The sequence below is a fragment of the Girardinichthys multiradiatus genome, chromosome 21 (genome assembly GCF_021462225.1).
Source record: "Girardinichthys multiradiatus isolate DD_20200921_A chromosome 21, DD_fGirMul_XY1, whole genome shotgun sequence".
Lineage (NCBI taxonomy): Eukaryota > Metazoa > Chordata > Actinopteri > Cyprinodontiformes > Goodeidae > Girardinichthys > Girardinichthys multiradiatus.
The window spans coordinates 7,341,434-7,356,653 of NC_061813.1; the positions used below are offsets into that span (position 1 = coordinate 7,341,434).

General features: G+C 38.3%; 1 protein-coding gene across 1 annotated transcript; it reads right to left on the reverse strand.

The window, feature by feature from the left end:
* Positions 1 to 907: 907 nt before the first annotated feature.
* On the reverse strand, positions 908 to 6,458 carry LOC124858275 (C-C chemokine receptor type 3-like). Its single transcript, XM_047350232.1, has 2 exons — positions 6,121 to 6,458; positions 908 to 4,412 (listed from the first exon to the last, which is right to left on the reverse strand). Exons 1-2 carry the CDS (start codon positions 6,288 to 6,290, stop codon positions 3,506 to 3,508), a joined length of 1,077 nt encoding a protein of 358 aa, XP_047206188.1. The 5' UTR covers positions 6,291 to 6,458; the 3' UTR covers positions 908 to 3,505.
* Between the last annotated feature and the right edge of the window lie 8,762 nt (positions 6,459 to 15,220).

Here is a 15,220-nt window from a genome sequence, read left to right on the forward strand (position 1 = left end):
TCCAACGCCACCCCAGCTCCCGCACACAGACGCAACAGGACAGACACAGCTGAGCACCAAGCTCACATCGGAACCTCCAGCCCCACACCAAGACAGGACAAACTCACCCGGCAAGAGGTCCCCAGTCAGTCGCAAGCACTCGGGGCCAGCGTCCTCCACCATGCCCCCGCAACCACACAGACACACCACATCAGTGCCACTACAACGACAGCCCAGGTAGAAACATTTTCCAGCTCAGCTCTACCATCGCCGCTCAGCCGATCCATATGCCCCCATGCCCCCAGTGACCCCACAGCAATGGAGAGGACACAACCCCCTCACCCCACACACTGCAGTCCTCCATGCCACCCTCTAGCCCGCCAGCCAGCAGAGCAGCACACCGCCAAGCTCCCCCAACCATTCGGCCACCTTCAGCAGCCCCAGCCCATCAGTCTGTGAGAGGGAAACATGCTTCAGCCAGGTAACTGGGCAGTCCAGGCCAAGCTGCCCCAGTGCGGGCACAAGACATGCTCCACTGCCCCACCCACCCAACCGTCACCCGTAGCCCTGCGCCCGACCAGGGGCAAGGGCCACAGGAGGAAGCATTGGAGAAAGAAGCCAATAGCAACAATAATAAAAGTAGGCTTCCCATGTGCACAACCGCACAGTGGTTCACTCACTCTAAAGAAAAATAGAGTAACACGTCTACAAACTCTTAAAAATAGGAAAAGGAGGAAAAGGGGAGGCAGACCCAATATACCTTGCTACTGTTCATACAGCGCCATCTTTTGTGAGTCTTAATTTACAACACAAACTGAATCAAAGTTTCCGCCGCTGTAATTAAGGATGTCGCTAAGATAAAGTGAGTTAACTCTGAAATAAAACAGTGGCTAAAAATTTTAAAAATAAAGAGTATCCACAGCCAAGATATTTTGAGTTGCTCTTTATTTAAGAGTACTAAATAATCTCCTTTAAACTAATCTAAGGAAAAAAGTGTTGTTTTTTGAATATTATTACTTTATTGTCAGTTGACAATATAGTAATAATATCATTCAAAAAACACTAGCTAAATATAACAAACAGCAACAATGAAACAAAGCATTATAAGCCACAATGTTTAAACATGATGCAATTTTCATTCAATATAATTACATCTGGAAAAACAAAAGAAACACAAAACACAGAAAATCTACAACTATAATCATAAACTATTTACAGATCAATTTACATATGTATGTGTTCATTCGGGATGTTAACATGTATTGACTCATACCGATTCTCTGACACGTGCGTGTACAACATGAATGCATCAGGGGTTTCGAACCCAGGACCTTTTTGCTGCAAGACAACATGGCTAACAACTGCGTCCCTGTGCAGAATGGAGTTTGGTTTAACCATGAATAAGTGCTGCACTGAGTGAAAATTTGCCCTTTTACTCTGAAGGTATGTGTTTCTTCTTGTACTTCCTGAAAGACCCGGGACTCCAGAAACTTAGCAGTAGGCTTACACGAATGGCAGCCATTTTGGGAGCTACGTGCATCAAGTGGGCATTCATGATTTTACTGTCATAACTGTTTGTTTAATTAAAAAAATTATTTTTGTATTGATTGAAGGTCTCTAAATTTATATTTATACATTTATATTTTTTATAAGACTATTTACTGGGAGAATAACCTTTTGTAGAAAAGACATTTGTCGGCTTTTTGTTTGGCTACCTAATGCCTTGTAAGCAGCACATCTGTGACATGGCAGCTTTTTCATAATGCTCATTGTACTGCTATTAGAATGCATTCCTTTTTAATGAAAAGTTTTTAAAAAATTATTAAAAAATTTAGAAAAATTATTTTACAGTTATTCTCCTTAAATTGCAAACCATCATTCCCCTGCTTCATTATGATTTACTGTATGAAAGTGTAACAAATTAAACAGAATCATTTTTAGCCAAATCAAAGCATTCTGAATCGGACTGAATTGTGGTAGAGTGGTGAATTGTGTTACATGCAGTGGCAGAGCCAAAAAAGTTCACTGGGGTGGCCAGATGGAGACCAATATTCATTGAGGGGTGGCCAAAACCTGATTTTATGTTTCATTTTGTGACAATAGTAGCCTTTATTTTTATTGTTATATAAAGTAGGGGAAAGAGAGAGGAAAGACATGTAGCACAGGTTGCTGGGATTGGGATTAAAACCAGGGACAGCTGCGTTGAGGACTGAATCCTCTGTATATGGGTAGCATACTCTACCGCTATGCCACATGCCATGCCCATCTTTTTGTGGTTTGAGCAGTGGTGGTCACTCTCTCTTGCAGACACACATGATTCGTCCCCATAATCGATAACAAAAATACACAAAAACTAGTTCCAACAAGTCATATTTTATGTTAGTATATCAATAATGTGGATTATTCACCTTAATTCAACTTATAATAATAAAACTGCATTTTTTTTCTTCTAAACAGCAAAAACAAAAGAGGTCACTTACACTTATGTTCAGAGGCTGTTTATGAGCTAACAATCATACACACAAAACACATTGCCTTTTCACAATTGCAGTTATGTGAGTGGTACATAACACGTTAGTGAACCTTGTCTCATTTTTTCTCTTTCACATTTTTATTTTTTATTAAAATACAAAACTTTTCAAAGTTCTGTACAAGGTGTACCTCGCCTATAGACTGCTGGAGATAGGCTCCAGCTTCCCCGCGGCCCACTATGGAAGAAGCGGTAGAAAATGACTGGCTGACTTTTCAAAGAGAGTAAATGTTGTTGCCTTTTTAACTTAACTCAGAGCTCTTCTGCAGCAGAGGAAAATGAGAGAGAAATTGTACTTAACCTTTAAGGATCTTGTGAACGTAAACCAAAACCACTTCTTCTATCATAATTGTGTTAATGATTAAGAGCATTACTGCTGCCACCATCTGTTTTGGAGGGGAACTTGTTCCAGAGGTGTGGTCTCCTGGTGAATTATGTCCCCATTGAAACAACAAATCACTTGGGGTGGGTGCAGGGGTGGCCAGAGATTGGCTTATGGTGGTCCTGGCCCCCCTGGCTTGGCCCCTGGTTACATGGAATCTTTATCTGTTGATCATGGATCTTTATTATATCAGATTGTCAGCAGTGTATTGAAATACATCATGTCGGCAACAAGGCAGAGATGCCTACTTCTAGATGTGTGCCTTGAGCTGGGTTCATCTGATGGATGTATTTCGTAAGATTTAAAAATATACACAAGTGAACATTGCATATTGGTGTGATAAGGGCACAAGAGTTGGGCACTATATTCCAACAAAAAATAGCATGTGAACTTGTTAACATGGTCCTGCATATTTAGGACCACTTTCAAATGATATTAGTACTTTTTCTGGAATTACAACCAAAAATCTAAGGAAAATTTTGCCCTGCAAATTTATTGTTGGTAAACTAAAACACATCTAAAAGTATTTTTGAAGCCAATATTAGGAAACCTTTTTCCTCTACGTTGATACACTTTCATCTGAAATAACATTCTATTATCCCTGCATAGATTTCTCATACATATTCCAACTGATTTCTTAATAAACTTGTGTTTTGCCTCCTTTCGGTTGGCTCATTCGATGTCATTTTTGTAGAAATGTTGGTTCTGCTGATTTCATTAACAGAAATGTACTTCTTCAAGCATGGGAAATTGTTTATCAGCAGCTGTCTGAAGTAGTTCTGGAATTTTCTCCCTACAAACGTGTAAAAGATAGGGCTGATGCAAAAGTAAAAGTATGCCATGTTACGAGTGATTTGATGGATGTAACCATGTTTCTGTGATGCCTCACAGCTTGTGAATTCATCTTGCAGGAGTTCTACAATGTTAAAAGGAGTCCAGCAGATAAAAAACAGCAGTACAATGACAAAGATCAGCCTAACTGTCTTGAATTTAGTTGCTATTTTGGATGATATGACTGTGATTGTGATCCTAACATAACAGTAGATAATAACAGCCAGAGGGAGAATCAAGAAAATGAAAAGCTGAATATAAAATCCAGAAATTCTCAGCTTCTTCACATCAATATAATCAACGTCACCAGGATACTCTTCACAGTAGGTTTTGTTGTCAATATATGTAAAAGTGTTGCGGAGGAGCATCGGTCTGATGCAAGCCAAACCACTGACCAGCCACACTACTGCACAGGAAATGACTGCATACCTTCTATTCCTCACTTGTGCTGCAGGTAGTGAATATACAACCGCGAGGTGTCGGTCAAATGTCAGCAGAGTTAAAAAGAAGACAGAACTGTAAAAGCCCATAAAGTAGGCACTGCCGACAATCTTACACATAACTGTGCCAAAAATCCAGTTAGAGAGCTGCATGTAGATGCCAACAAACGGAAGGCTGCTCATGAAGATAAGGGAGGACATCACCAGGTTCACCAGCAAGATGTTGGTCACAGTGGCCAGCCTCTCGAACCTGGAAAGTAGTTGGGTGGGAAATATTTAGCTGGATAGAATCCAGGCTTCATTAGTTCACATTTTTCCAAAGTGTAAACGGAATCATCTAAAACAACAAAAGAGTAGATCCAGTTCCACTCGCTAATAATTTCATTAGGACCTTCCTTTAGGAAGTTTAGGTCATCCTTTTAGATGGTGTAAACTGTGTAGGTATTTACACCACCTACCTTTAATCAAATGGTTTACACATAGGAAAGCGTCATGTCACACAAACATGAAATATGTCAGTGTTCCAAGGTAAAAAAGAAACAAGATTGTTTATAATGTGACACATTTGATAGTCCCAAAACAAATCTCCATTTAAGGTCAGAAAAGAAGTAACTAAATCTATCTTCGCCAGCACTGGAGAAGCTGGTAGAGATAATGGAAAAGGCCCATTCTGGTCAACACCCATATGGTCACTGCAAGCATCAGATATTTGTCAATCTCATGCTCCATTGTACCATAAATCATGAGTCAGATATCTTGATATTTAAACTTTACTAACTACACTACACTGGTGCATCTTCAAATGACATTTACAAGTGACAGGACACAACTTGAGGACTTTGGGCAGAATACTCGTCGGGATTACTTGCAAGATGTGAAATATACTGTATGAGCCCCTTAAGTTCACAGCAGAGAAGAAAGACTCTTGGGGTTTGAGATGAAGTACTCAACCCACTCACTCCTCACTACCTATCCTACTTCACTCTCTGTAGGAGTGGAAATAACAAGATTCCACAGTACTATGATTTTATCTCATAGTCTCAGTGCTTCTTTTTTTAGACAACCTCATTACATTGCCCTCAGTCTGTCCAAGAAGTGCTCCTTTCTTGAGCCACACATACTCCGTCTGTTTCAAATGCCAGAATAAAATGCCATTTTATGGTTCATTTCTATGTTTCTTTACTGAAGTCCAGTTTTTGGTCTGACTTCCAAGTAGCAGTACTTTCCTCCATTACATTTACAGTCTTAATTTTCCTGCATCTTTATTAACCTTTCTTGTCAGTGGTCTCCTTTATTTCCAAAGTTCCATTTGCTTATTTCCCTTCAAGCATATTACTTTAAGGAAATAATACATGCCAACATTCAAATGTTACTACCCGGCCATACAAGTAACAGGTCTTTTTAGGAGTGTACTTTGTAAGCAATAAGAGTGGGTTGTGTCACTGCATGATGTAAAATTTGGAGTGCTGATAACTACGGAGTATGTTAGACTCAATGGGAATTATTTGGAAGAGTAAAACTTGTAGCTTATTGTAAGCTTCCTTAGCGCATGTGTTAAATGTGTTTAATTCCAAATGATGGCCTTCAGTATAAATGGTCATTTTTAATAAAAGTGATAAAATGTAAACATGTACAAAAAGATATTCACTTAAACCAGGATGCACATTTTGCCAGAAATTTGTTCTGAAATAAGTCTTGCTTCAAGTAGCACTTAGCTTTTCTCTCCTATTATAACTTCTTTCTGAGTCTCCGAACTGAGATTGGTCAGATTGCTTCAACAAAAGCAAAAACCTTCACAAAAACCTTCACATCCTTAAAAAAAGCTTCAGGAAATTTTTACAGCCCATCTTAAAACAGTGTTTAAATATATGAATCTAATTCAAAAGATTTTAACAGACCCAAGTAGCAATTGTTTTTTTAAATGGTTCTACTGGAACTTGTCTTTTTAATCCACTTACCGATGGATGATAACCAGGACCAGCCCATTGCCAAAGAGACTGGACACAAACATGAAGTAGTAGAGAATGGAGAGATGAGCTCCCAGGTTGTTTTCACCATCACTGCTGCATGGTGAAACCGGTTCACTGGGGTCAGTGCTATAATCATAATCGGATGATGTTGTTTCCATCTTTGTGTAAACTCTGTCAAAAGCAGAAATAAAACACTAAAGGTTCACACAACTGTGCTGCAGTTAAGGACTTGGCAGTAATTAAAAAAAAATTAGAGGGAAAAATCCAAACTCTGAAAATACATGAATCAAAAGCAGATGTTTGATGGAATAAGATTTCTTAGTGCAGCTGAGAAGCTTCAGTTTTCACTCTGAACTTCAGTCACACACAAAATGAGTGCAAATCAGTCATTGATAAGTCACCAAACCAGGGGAAGTTCCAAATAGGTGTGGTGTTTCTATAAATGTCTGTGTGTTGCAATAATTTATCTGCTTACAGACAGCCCACTTCTGTTCACATTCTAAAGTCACATCAGCACAGACAGTACCAGCACATATGTGCAGCATATTAATATAACAGAGCCACAAAAATTAAAATATGTGAAATGTAAAGGGGACATATCATGCAAATCCACTTTCTTAGCTCTTGAACACATGTTTTTTGTATTGGGAGTCTTTGAAAGTCTAGAAAATTTGAATTTAGTCAATCCAGATCCTGCGATGATATATTTAGATGCTTTTTGGGTCATATTTGGTCAGTCTGTTCAGATTTTTCCATTTCCTATTACGTCACTGTATATTCTGTGGAACTTCTGAAGAGTAACAGTGTTAAAACTCAGGAAGGGTATGGAAGCAAATCGTTACCATATTTCAAATGAAAAAGCATTTCTGAAAATGCTTTTTCATTTTAAGAATGTGGCTGCATTGTTTGACTCATAAATGAAATTAGTAATCCATCATCCTATTTGCATTTGCATTTTCTTCTTCAAGACTGCTCATTCCTTCACTAAATTAAAATGAAAAAGAAAAAGACATTTGAGATTTATTTTTTTAAATATGCCCCAGCAAATAGATACCAAAATTCAATTTGAAATGTAAAATTTGAAAATGAAAAGCATTTCCAGAAATGCTTTTTCATTTTAAGAATGTTGCTGCATTATTTGACCCATAAATAAAATTAGTAATCAATCATCCTATTTGCATTTGCATTTTCTTCTTCACGACTGCACATTTTATGCCATAATCAAAAAGAAAACAAAGCAGACATTGCTTTTTCGTTTTCGTGGTCTGCCCGCAAAGTACTGCCCAGAACTCGAAAACGAAAAAGCATTCCGAGCTGCGGGCGCAGAAGAGTGACGTCAGCAGCCGCTCTTCCTCAGCTCCCTGCTGACCGAGCTACCCATCTTGTTCGGTGGGAGGCGCTGTGCACGTCTGCATTGCATTACATTGCAAACGTGCCGAGAAATTGATTGAATTGCAGAATTTCTCGGCATGTTTGCAATGTAATGCAATGCAGACGTGCACAGCGCCTCCCACCGAACAAGATGGGTAGCTCAGTCTGCAGGGAGCTGAGGAAGAGCGGCTGCTGACGTCACTCAGCTGCGCCCGCTGCTCGGAATGCTTTTTTTGTTTTCGAGTTCTGGGCAGTACTTTGCGGGCAGACCATGAAAATGAAAAAGCAATGTCTGCTTTGTTTTCTTTTTGATTATGGCATAAAATGTGCAGTCCTGAAGAAGAAAATGCAAATGCAAATAGGATGATTGATTACTAATTTTATTTATGGGTCAAATAACGCAGCCACATTCTTAAAATGAAAAAGCATTTCTGAAAATGCTTTTTCATTTTCAAATTTTACATTTCAAATTGAATTCTGGTATCTATTTGCTGGGGCATATTTAAAAAAATAAATCTCAAATGTCTTTTTCATTTTAATTTAGTGAAGGAATGAGCAGTCATGAAGAAGAAAATGCAAATGCAAATAGGATTATTGATAACTAATTTCATTTATGAGTCAAACAATGCAGCCACATTCTTAAAATGAAAAAGCATTTCTGAAATGCTTTTTCATTTGAAATATGGTAACGATTTGCTTCCATAGAAGGGAGGTGCTGAGCGTTACCATGACAGCAAAGGCATGAACCAACCTGGTAGGTGGGCGGAGTCAGGCAGAACTAACCTCTGATGGGCAGCCTATGGGCGGACCCACAGTTTCTTCATTCAAACCCATCTTAGTGAACTTTAAACTACAAAACTGTTAACATGCATCTACCTCAGAAACAAGCTGCTTCTTAACTCTCCTGAAAACTCAAAGTTTAATAAATCTGGGATTTAGAAACATTATTCTAAACGTGGATTATTGTTTCATGCAACATATATAACAAACATTCATTCCATCAAAACAAAGACAAAACATCAAAGACAAACAAATGGCCGAATTTGAAGCTTCAAGAATTCAAAGAAATTTTTAACAATCTCTTTTCAGAATATGTTTTCTCAACCATATCTTTTAAAGCTATAATTGATCAATTTTGTTATGCCAATCTTCAGGATCCTTTTTTAAAAATCAGTGCACAAAAAATCTCAAAGTATTTAGAAGCACAGCAACAGTTTTCTCTTCCAAATTCACTGATGCTGAAACCTTTTGCTAATTATTTGTACTGTAACTCTATAATAATAATAACTACAATCCTGAGAGTTATTGTTATAATTCTCTTTTTGTTTGGCTCAATTTGATTGCAGCTGCATTGCAGAATTTCAGGTTAAATGCAAAGAAGTATTTTAATTCAATTTAATTCAAAGATACTTTATTGATCCCCGAGGGGAAATTAGAAAAGTCGGCATTGACATTTTCATGTTATACCCAAACTAAACAAAAACTGCAGTGTTTGACTTAATCAGAAATTAAGATAAGAAGCTTGTCTCCAAACTGGACTTTTTCCCACATAGTGTTTAAAAAAAACAAACATTATTTTCTTTAATTTGGGCTATTTAAATTTTGAGAGTTGGGGAGAAACTTATTACTAGAACCCCTCTTTTACAATCCAAATGCTGATAAATGTTCCAATATTTTATCTCTTAGTAATCTGAAATCACCTTGTGTACCTTTGTACTCATATGTATTCTTTTAATTTTAAAACCCTAAGAAATCAAACAAGGAGACTGGAGTTTGAGCCGGCCATCCTCTTTAGTGTTGAGAGCCTTTATTTATTTTCTTTTCCTAAAATGAAGGATTTTTCTTGTCTTGATTCTGTTATAAAAATCCTAACCTTGGTTCCAAAACAAAACTCTTCAACCCCAATCTGTGTTCCCCAGAGTAGAAATGTTGAGCATTATTGCATTTCAAAGCCACCAAATGACTGGAACTCATCATTGGCTTAGATCTATTTTAATAAGTAATCGGTCTACCTTTAATTCAATATTATAATTTTATGGACCCAAAATCTATGGCTTACAGGCTTCAGGAGTCCAGGAACCACAAATTGAATACTACTGCATTGAACAATGGTGTTAACTTTCTGCAGAGATTGAAGGATTGGCTAAATATATTATTTCTGCTTGGACAATAATCAGATTTAAAATCACTAGTTCACAGCTCCTAATTTACCTCAGATCATATTTGCTTCTATCCCAGTTCATAAGAAGCTTCAGACAACATTATACTAAAAAGCCAAAAACAAAACAAACAAAAACCAGATCTGTTTTAAAATAAAGAAAAGGCATGCTTAAAAAAACTTGGTACTGTGGTGGAAAATAACTCCACGGTTCTGAAGGCCTTTTCATGCAGAGTCTTTTAGGCAACATGAAATTAGTTAAATTTTTGTGTGGTACCACTGTCCAATCAGATTTTTTCTAAATAACCCCATTTTTCATTCTCATTTTAAAGGTTTGTTTTACCAAGGGAAATGTGTTTAACAAAACCAATTACTCTCAAAGTTTTAAATGTTTTAGCTGGTGATATCTTAGAAAACAACAAGTGTTTTAATATTCCTATGCAACATAGAACTGATCAGGTTTCTCTTTCCTTCTCCAAAGGGAGAAAAAAGGAAACTGCAGAACCAAGCCTTTCATAGTTTTTGTCAGGACCTGATATAAGGTACAGTTTAAATCAACACGCTGCATGAATCAGAAGAGGGAAGAAAAACCTAATATAACCTCATCCCAGCAGCTGCTGTGAAAAACAATGAATTTGTACCTTCCATAAGCGTCAGTTAGCACTTGCGGACAAAAACTACACCAAACTGTAAATACTGTGTCAGAAACTGTATGAAGACCATCGGCAGTAAAACTAAACCTGTTTTAATGAGGTCTCTACCCATTAGATTTATGGGATACAAACTCTGACAACAGAAAATAATGCCTGAAGGAGAAACCCATTAGGTTTTACGCATTCGCTGGGTTTTATAAAAATGCTCCTTCATGAGATCTGTCCTGAGAATAACATAGAAACACATGGTTACTGCTGAGTTTTGGAGATGTTGTAACTTCCTCTGCATTTTAATAACTAGAATAATTGACCCTGAATATTCCACGATGAAAGAGAACTTGTTTCTCTAAAAGAATTAACTGGAAAGTATCAAATGAGTTAAGTTATCACCCTTTTAAAGATACTTTTCTAACCCTAAAATAATATTTTAAACCTCTATATCTGTCAACATCAAGCAAGCGTCACATGAGCAGCGGTTAATAAGCGTTCTGCGTCGCAGAAAATAGGAAAAGATTTATGCAAATGTGTGTGTGTTTGTACGTTACCCCCATCAGTTTCTAAATCGCTCCAGAGTCAGACTGTCAGGCACACAGTCCTCTATCAGTCCAAAAAACAACCAGGCCCTTCCCAGGTGTGTTGGTGAGACATTCAATCATTCTTTGTCCACTTTAACTTCTCCAGGAGGGAGAAAGAAGAAACTTTGCTCCGGTTTCTCTTCTGCCCGCATAAGATGCTTTCAATATAAATCCAGTGTATCACTCTTCTGGCTCTTGCAAACAGCATGGATCTTTGTCCATCTCAGTGGGTCCAGACTTCTTCTGAGTTTTTTTTTTTTTTTGTAGAAACTCACACTGCGATTTTCAACAAGCAGGAAGGCAGATCTCTCTCTTTCAGGCCGTGCTGGAGAAGCGTCTCTGGTGTAGTAGCCATGGGAAGGGCAGATTTCTAAAATCCAGACTCAAAAATGCAGATGTTGAACTCAAATCCCATGTATGTGTGTATTTGTGTGTGAGAGAGGCAGAAGAAAAAGTTTAGTATAGTTTCAGATTTTGCACAAATAAATATTATCAGTCAGTCAGTCAGTTGTCCACCTGCCTGTCACTTCCTTTCATAACAAGCACTATACTCCTTTCTAAAACAACTTTCTTTTCGACTCTCTAATGTCCCTTTTCACTTTTACCTTCTTTTCCGACTGATCGCAATATTTAAGACAAACGAAACTTCCTTCAGGAAAGTTTGAACTCTTTAACCCCTTAATTGATGCACTCTGTGCTTTTTAATCTTTTCCTTATGTTTTTTTTATTTTTCCATCAACTGTTTTACTTGAAACTATTGAAACTATTTAACTTATTTATACTCAAACTTCCACGCTGTGAAAAACCAAACTTATCTTCCAAATTAAAGCACATTTCACACAATCATCCCCACTTTTTCCTTTCATTATTTTATAAATCAGAGTATGAAGAAGGAGACACCCCTGATGCCTCAAGGTTCTGGAACCATTTTTTTTACCCGTTCAGCGGCACGTCTGCCCTCTGGCTTTTCTCCTTTATGAGGTGTAGAAAATTGCTAAAAACTACCCGCAAAACCCTGCGTTTTGCTTTATCTTATTGTTACCAATAAGAACCTCCCTGCCATTCCTTTTGCAGGGTAACCGGGCCCACAGCTGATGTCCTCCCTCTCGCAACTCAAGAACCCAATTAATTAGTTAGGAGATGATGGTTAATGTGTAATAAAAATAATAATATACATTATATCATACAGAGCAACTTCTCACCCAGATATATTTGAAGACAAATAGTTCGGATCCAATCGGCCAGAAGCCGCAGGCGGGCACCAGAACTCCCCTCCGTAATATGGAGGTGGACTGAGAACAACTCTCAGGCTGGCCAGGCGTCTGTGTCCCCCTCCTGCGGTTTCCTCTGGCACGTTAGATCCTGTTCGTGACGCCACAATTTTCTTATCAAAGTGGGTAGAAGTTGACTCATAACAAGAGAAAATCCAGGCTTTGTCTTTATAAGTTTTATTCAAAGGCATTCAGCATTTGAAGACCCTGACACCGAGGTTAGTCAGTGAAACAGAGCCCCAATCAACATTTACACACAGTATTTATACCAGAACATGACAGTGTTATCTCAACTTCAAAGAGTCTGTGTTTTACGACCCTAGACCCTTCTCGGGTTCAGAGGTGAGAAGGTTACCTAGGAACAACCATCTACTCTCCCCGAGGCATCACCGTAACAAATGTCCTTAACCATTAAACTTCTGATAATGGCTTTCACAGCTTCCTCCTCTAACACAGATGTTCACTGGAGTGAGGTAAACCAAAGGTCATACACTGTGGAATGCCTTCTGCAAGAATTTCCATCACACTACCATTTTGTTTCTTGCAGTATTTTTGTATTTGAAAGTTGAAGTTGAAAGATGCTGAAGCAGCAAGCGGAAAAATCGGAACTTTCTGTTGTCGGGTGTATAAACCCACACCAGTCATTACACCGTCCCCCAGGATCAGAACCTCTTCAAAGTGCCTGGTTAAATTTTATTTTTCATGGAAACGTGCTGACATAAGTGGGGAAATTCCTCTTTGTTTGCGCGAAGCACTTTAGGGAGGGGTGTTTCAGCAACCTCAGCCTGTATGAAGGAGGATTAGCCGAAAGACTCTGTCTGTCTGAGGGGTCAGTTCCTTCTGTCTATGGAAGCGACAGACAGAGCAAAGAGGTAAGCTGCAGATAACGGTAAAATGACAGCAAGCTTGATTGTTGAGGTGTTAATATAACTTGCTGGTCATTGTTCTGATAGCACAGCTTTGTGCCTCCTGCTAATGTTAGCGCTGTGCGCTCGCTTTTAGCTCCTTAAGGACAACACCTTATTGTGTGTTTTGAATAACAATATAAAACAAACAGTTTTGCAATCTGTTTGGTTGCCCTTTTTGCCTTAGGAAACACATGATCCAAATGCATTCAGTGATGCTCTTGATGCTAGCATTAGCTAACTCGTTAACTATGTTGGGGTCTTGTTTAAAAGTGGTGTTCATTCAATTTGTGGTAGCATTAACAACCCTTGGCTAACAACCCTGCGCTGTCCGCAGCAGGGTTGTTAGCCAAGTAATGTGGAAGGGTGAGATGATTAGGGTGACCAGATATCAAAAAACCGAACACGGGACAACTGGGATGCTTATGAAGCACACATTACCAGCACTATGATGACGTATTAATTTTATTTTAACTTAGATTTCAAATTACATTCCTCAATCTCTGCTCTGCTGTGCATTTCTTGTGCCACTCACTTTTACAGTGTCGCTTCACATCTTGCTCCCCTCCGTGTGAAGCTTCATAACAATCCTTTTTCTTTTCTGTGTCACACTTTCCATTATATTCTGTATAGCCCATTCATGTAAGCAATACCAGAAAATATTTTTCTTGTTTTATTTTACTAGCCTGGTTGGTCTTGACGTGGGACACTGCTTTATATTGTGATTGACAGCTGATGCAGCTCTGTAATGATAACTGCAGATCTGCTTTCTTTACATTTCAGAAGAGCTCCAGTCGAATAGATTTTTGACTTATCAGAATTTAATCCAGTCAAATGTTTTTGTTTGAGGTACATCAGGAAAGGAGTGAAAAATGTGGCACAGTCCTGCACAAATCAGACATCTGGTCACCCTAGAGATGATGCAACATGGTGTTACATTGTAAATATCATAATGGCGCTACGGAAATGAGAAAAGTAATTAGTTAGATTACTCTGTTACCGAAAAAGTAACGCAGTTACTAACACCGTCATTCTGTAACGACGTTACTCCCAACGATGGTTGATACATCCAACAACCAAACCAAACTTATCCTCTTTCAGTGTAAGCATACTTGAGCTTGGATTATAAAATTGCATCGAGAATTAAATATAGCGGATAGGCGGATTGATCAGCTGGAAGTCCATAAACGTATTAAGCTGTTCCGCAGTAAATGCTGTGATGTAACAGCTGGAAAAATGTAACAGATGATAGAGAAACTGAAAGGACTTAAAAATATGACCCAGACAGAATATATATCTAACACCTGGAGAGACTAAATTTAACTTTTCTGCACTCCTCCAGACTCCAACTACACAGAAAAATATATTTAAAGGCTAAAAAAAATAGGATTTTACATAACACGACCCCTTTTAAATGGTGTAAAGGAGTAAAGACATCCGCTGGAAGGAAGGCATAGTGCAGGTTTCTTCATAACTTCCTCATATGTCACTAGCCTGATTTAAATAAATGGTCTGTGACCTTTCTCAGCAATGAAAACAGAAGACACTCAAACTCCCCAGGATTTTCAAGAGAGCGTGAGAAGTAAAACAAATCATGGGGCTTCATGTGAAAAAGGGGCTGTTCCTATGTGGTCAACAGCTTGACTTCCTAAAGTCTACGACAGCTATTAAGTCTTGGAGGTGTCAAACTGATTGTGTAACGTTAGGTGAACGGCCATTTCTTGGTAAGTTTGCCATTGTTTAAACATGCACATACTTTGTATTGGTCTTCCACAGAAAAGCAGAATAAACATTACATTTAAATTTCTTGTAACGTGACACAATGTCAAAAGAGCTATTTATACATATGCATGGCACTGAAGACAATTTCATTGGCATTAGGAACATCGACAGGGGATTACTTTTTCTCGGGATGAGAACAAAGTTTATATTTATATAGAGGCATACCTGCAGCTGAGTTATTTTATAGACATATGGCTTTACTCATATAGTGACATACTTGACTAATAGTTACATAAAAGCTAGGGAAGCAGTCTGATAAAACACTCCAATAACAATATAAAATGGAGAAAACCTTGGGGTCCTTTCATTACTTCAAGTTATTATCTTAGATGGGCAAGATTTGCTGAGGTTTGAATAGATTTTTGTTGTCCAT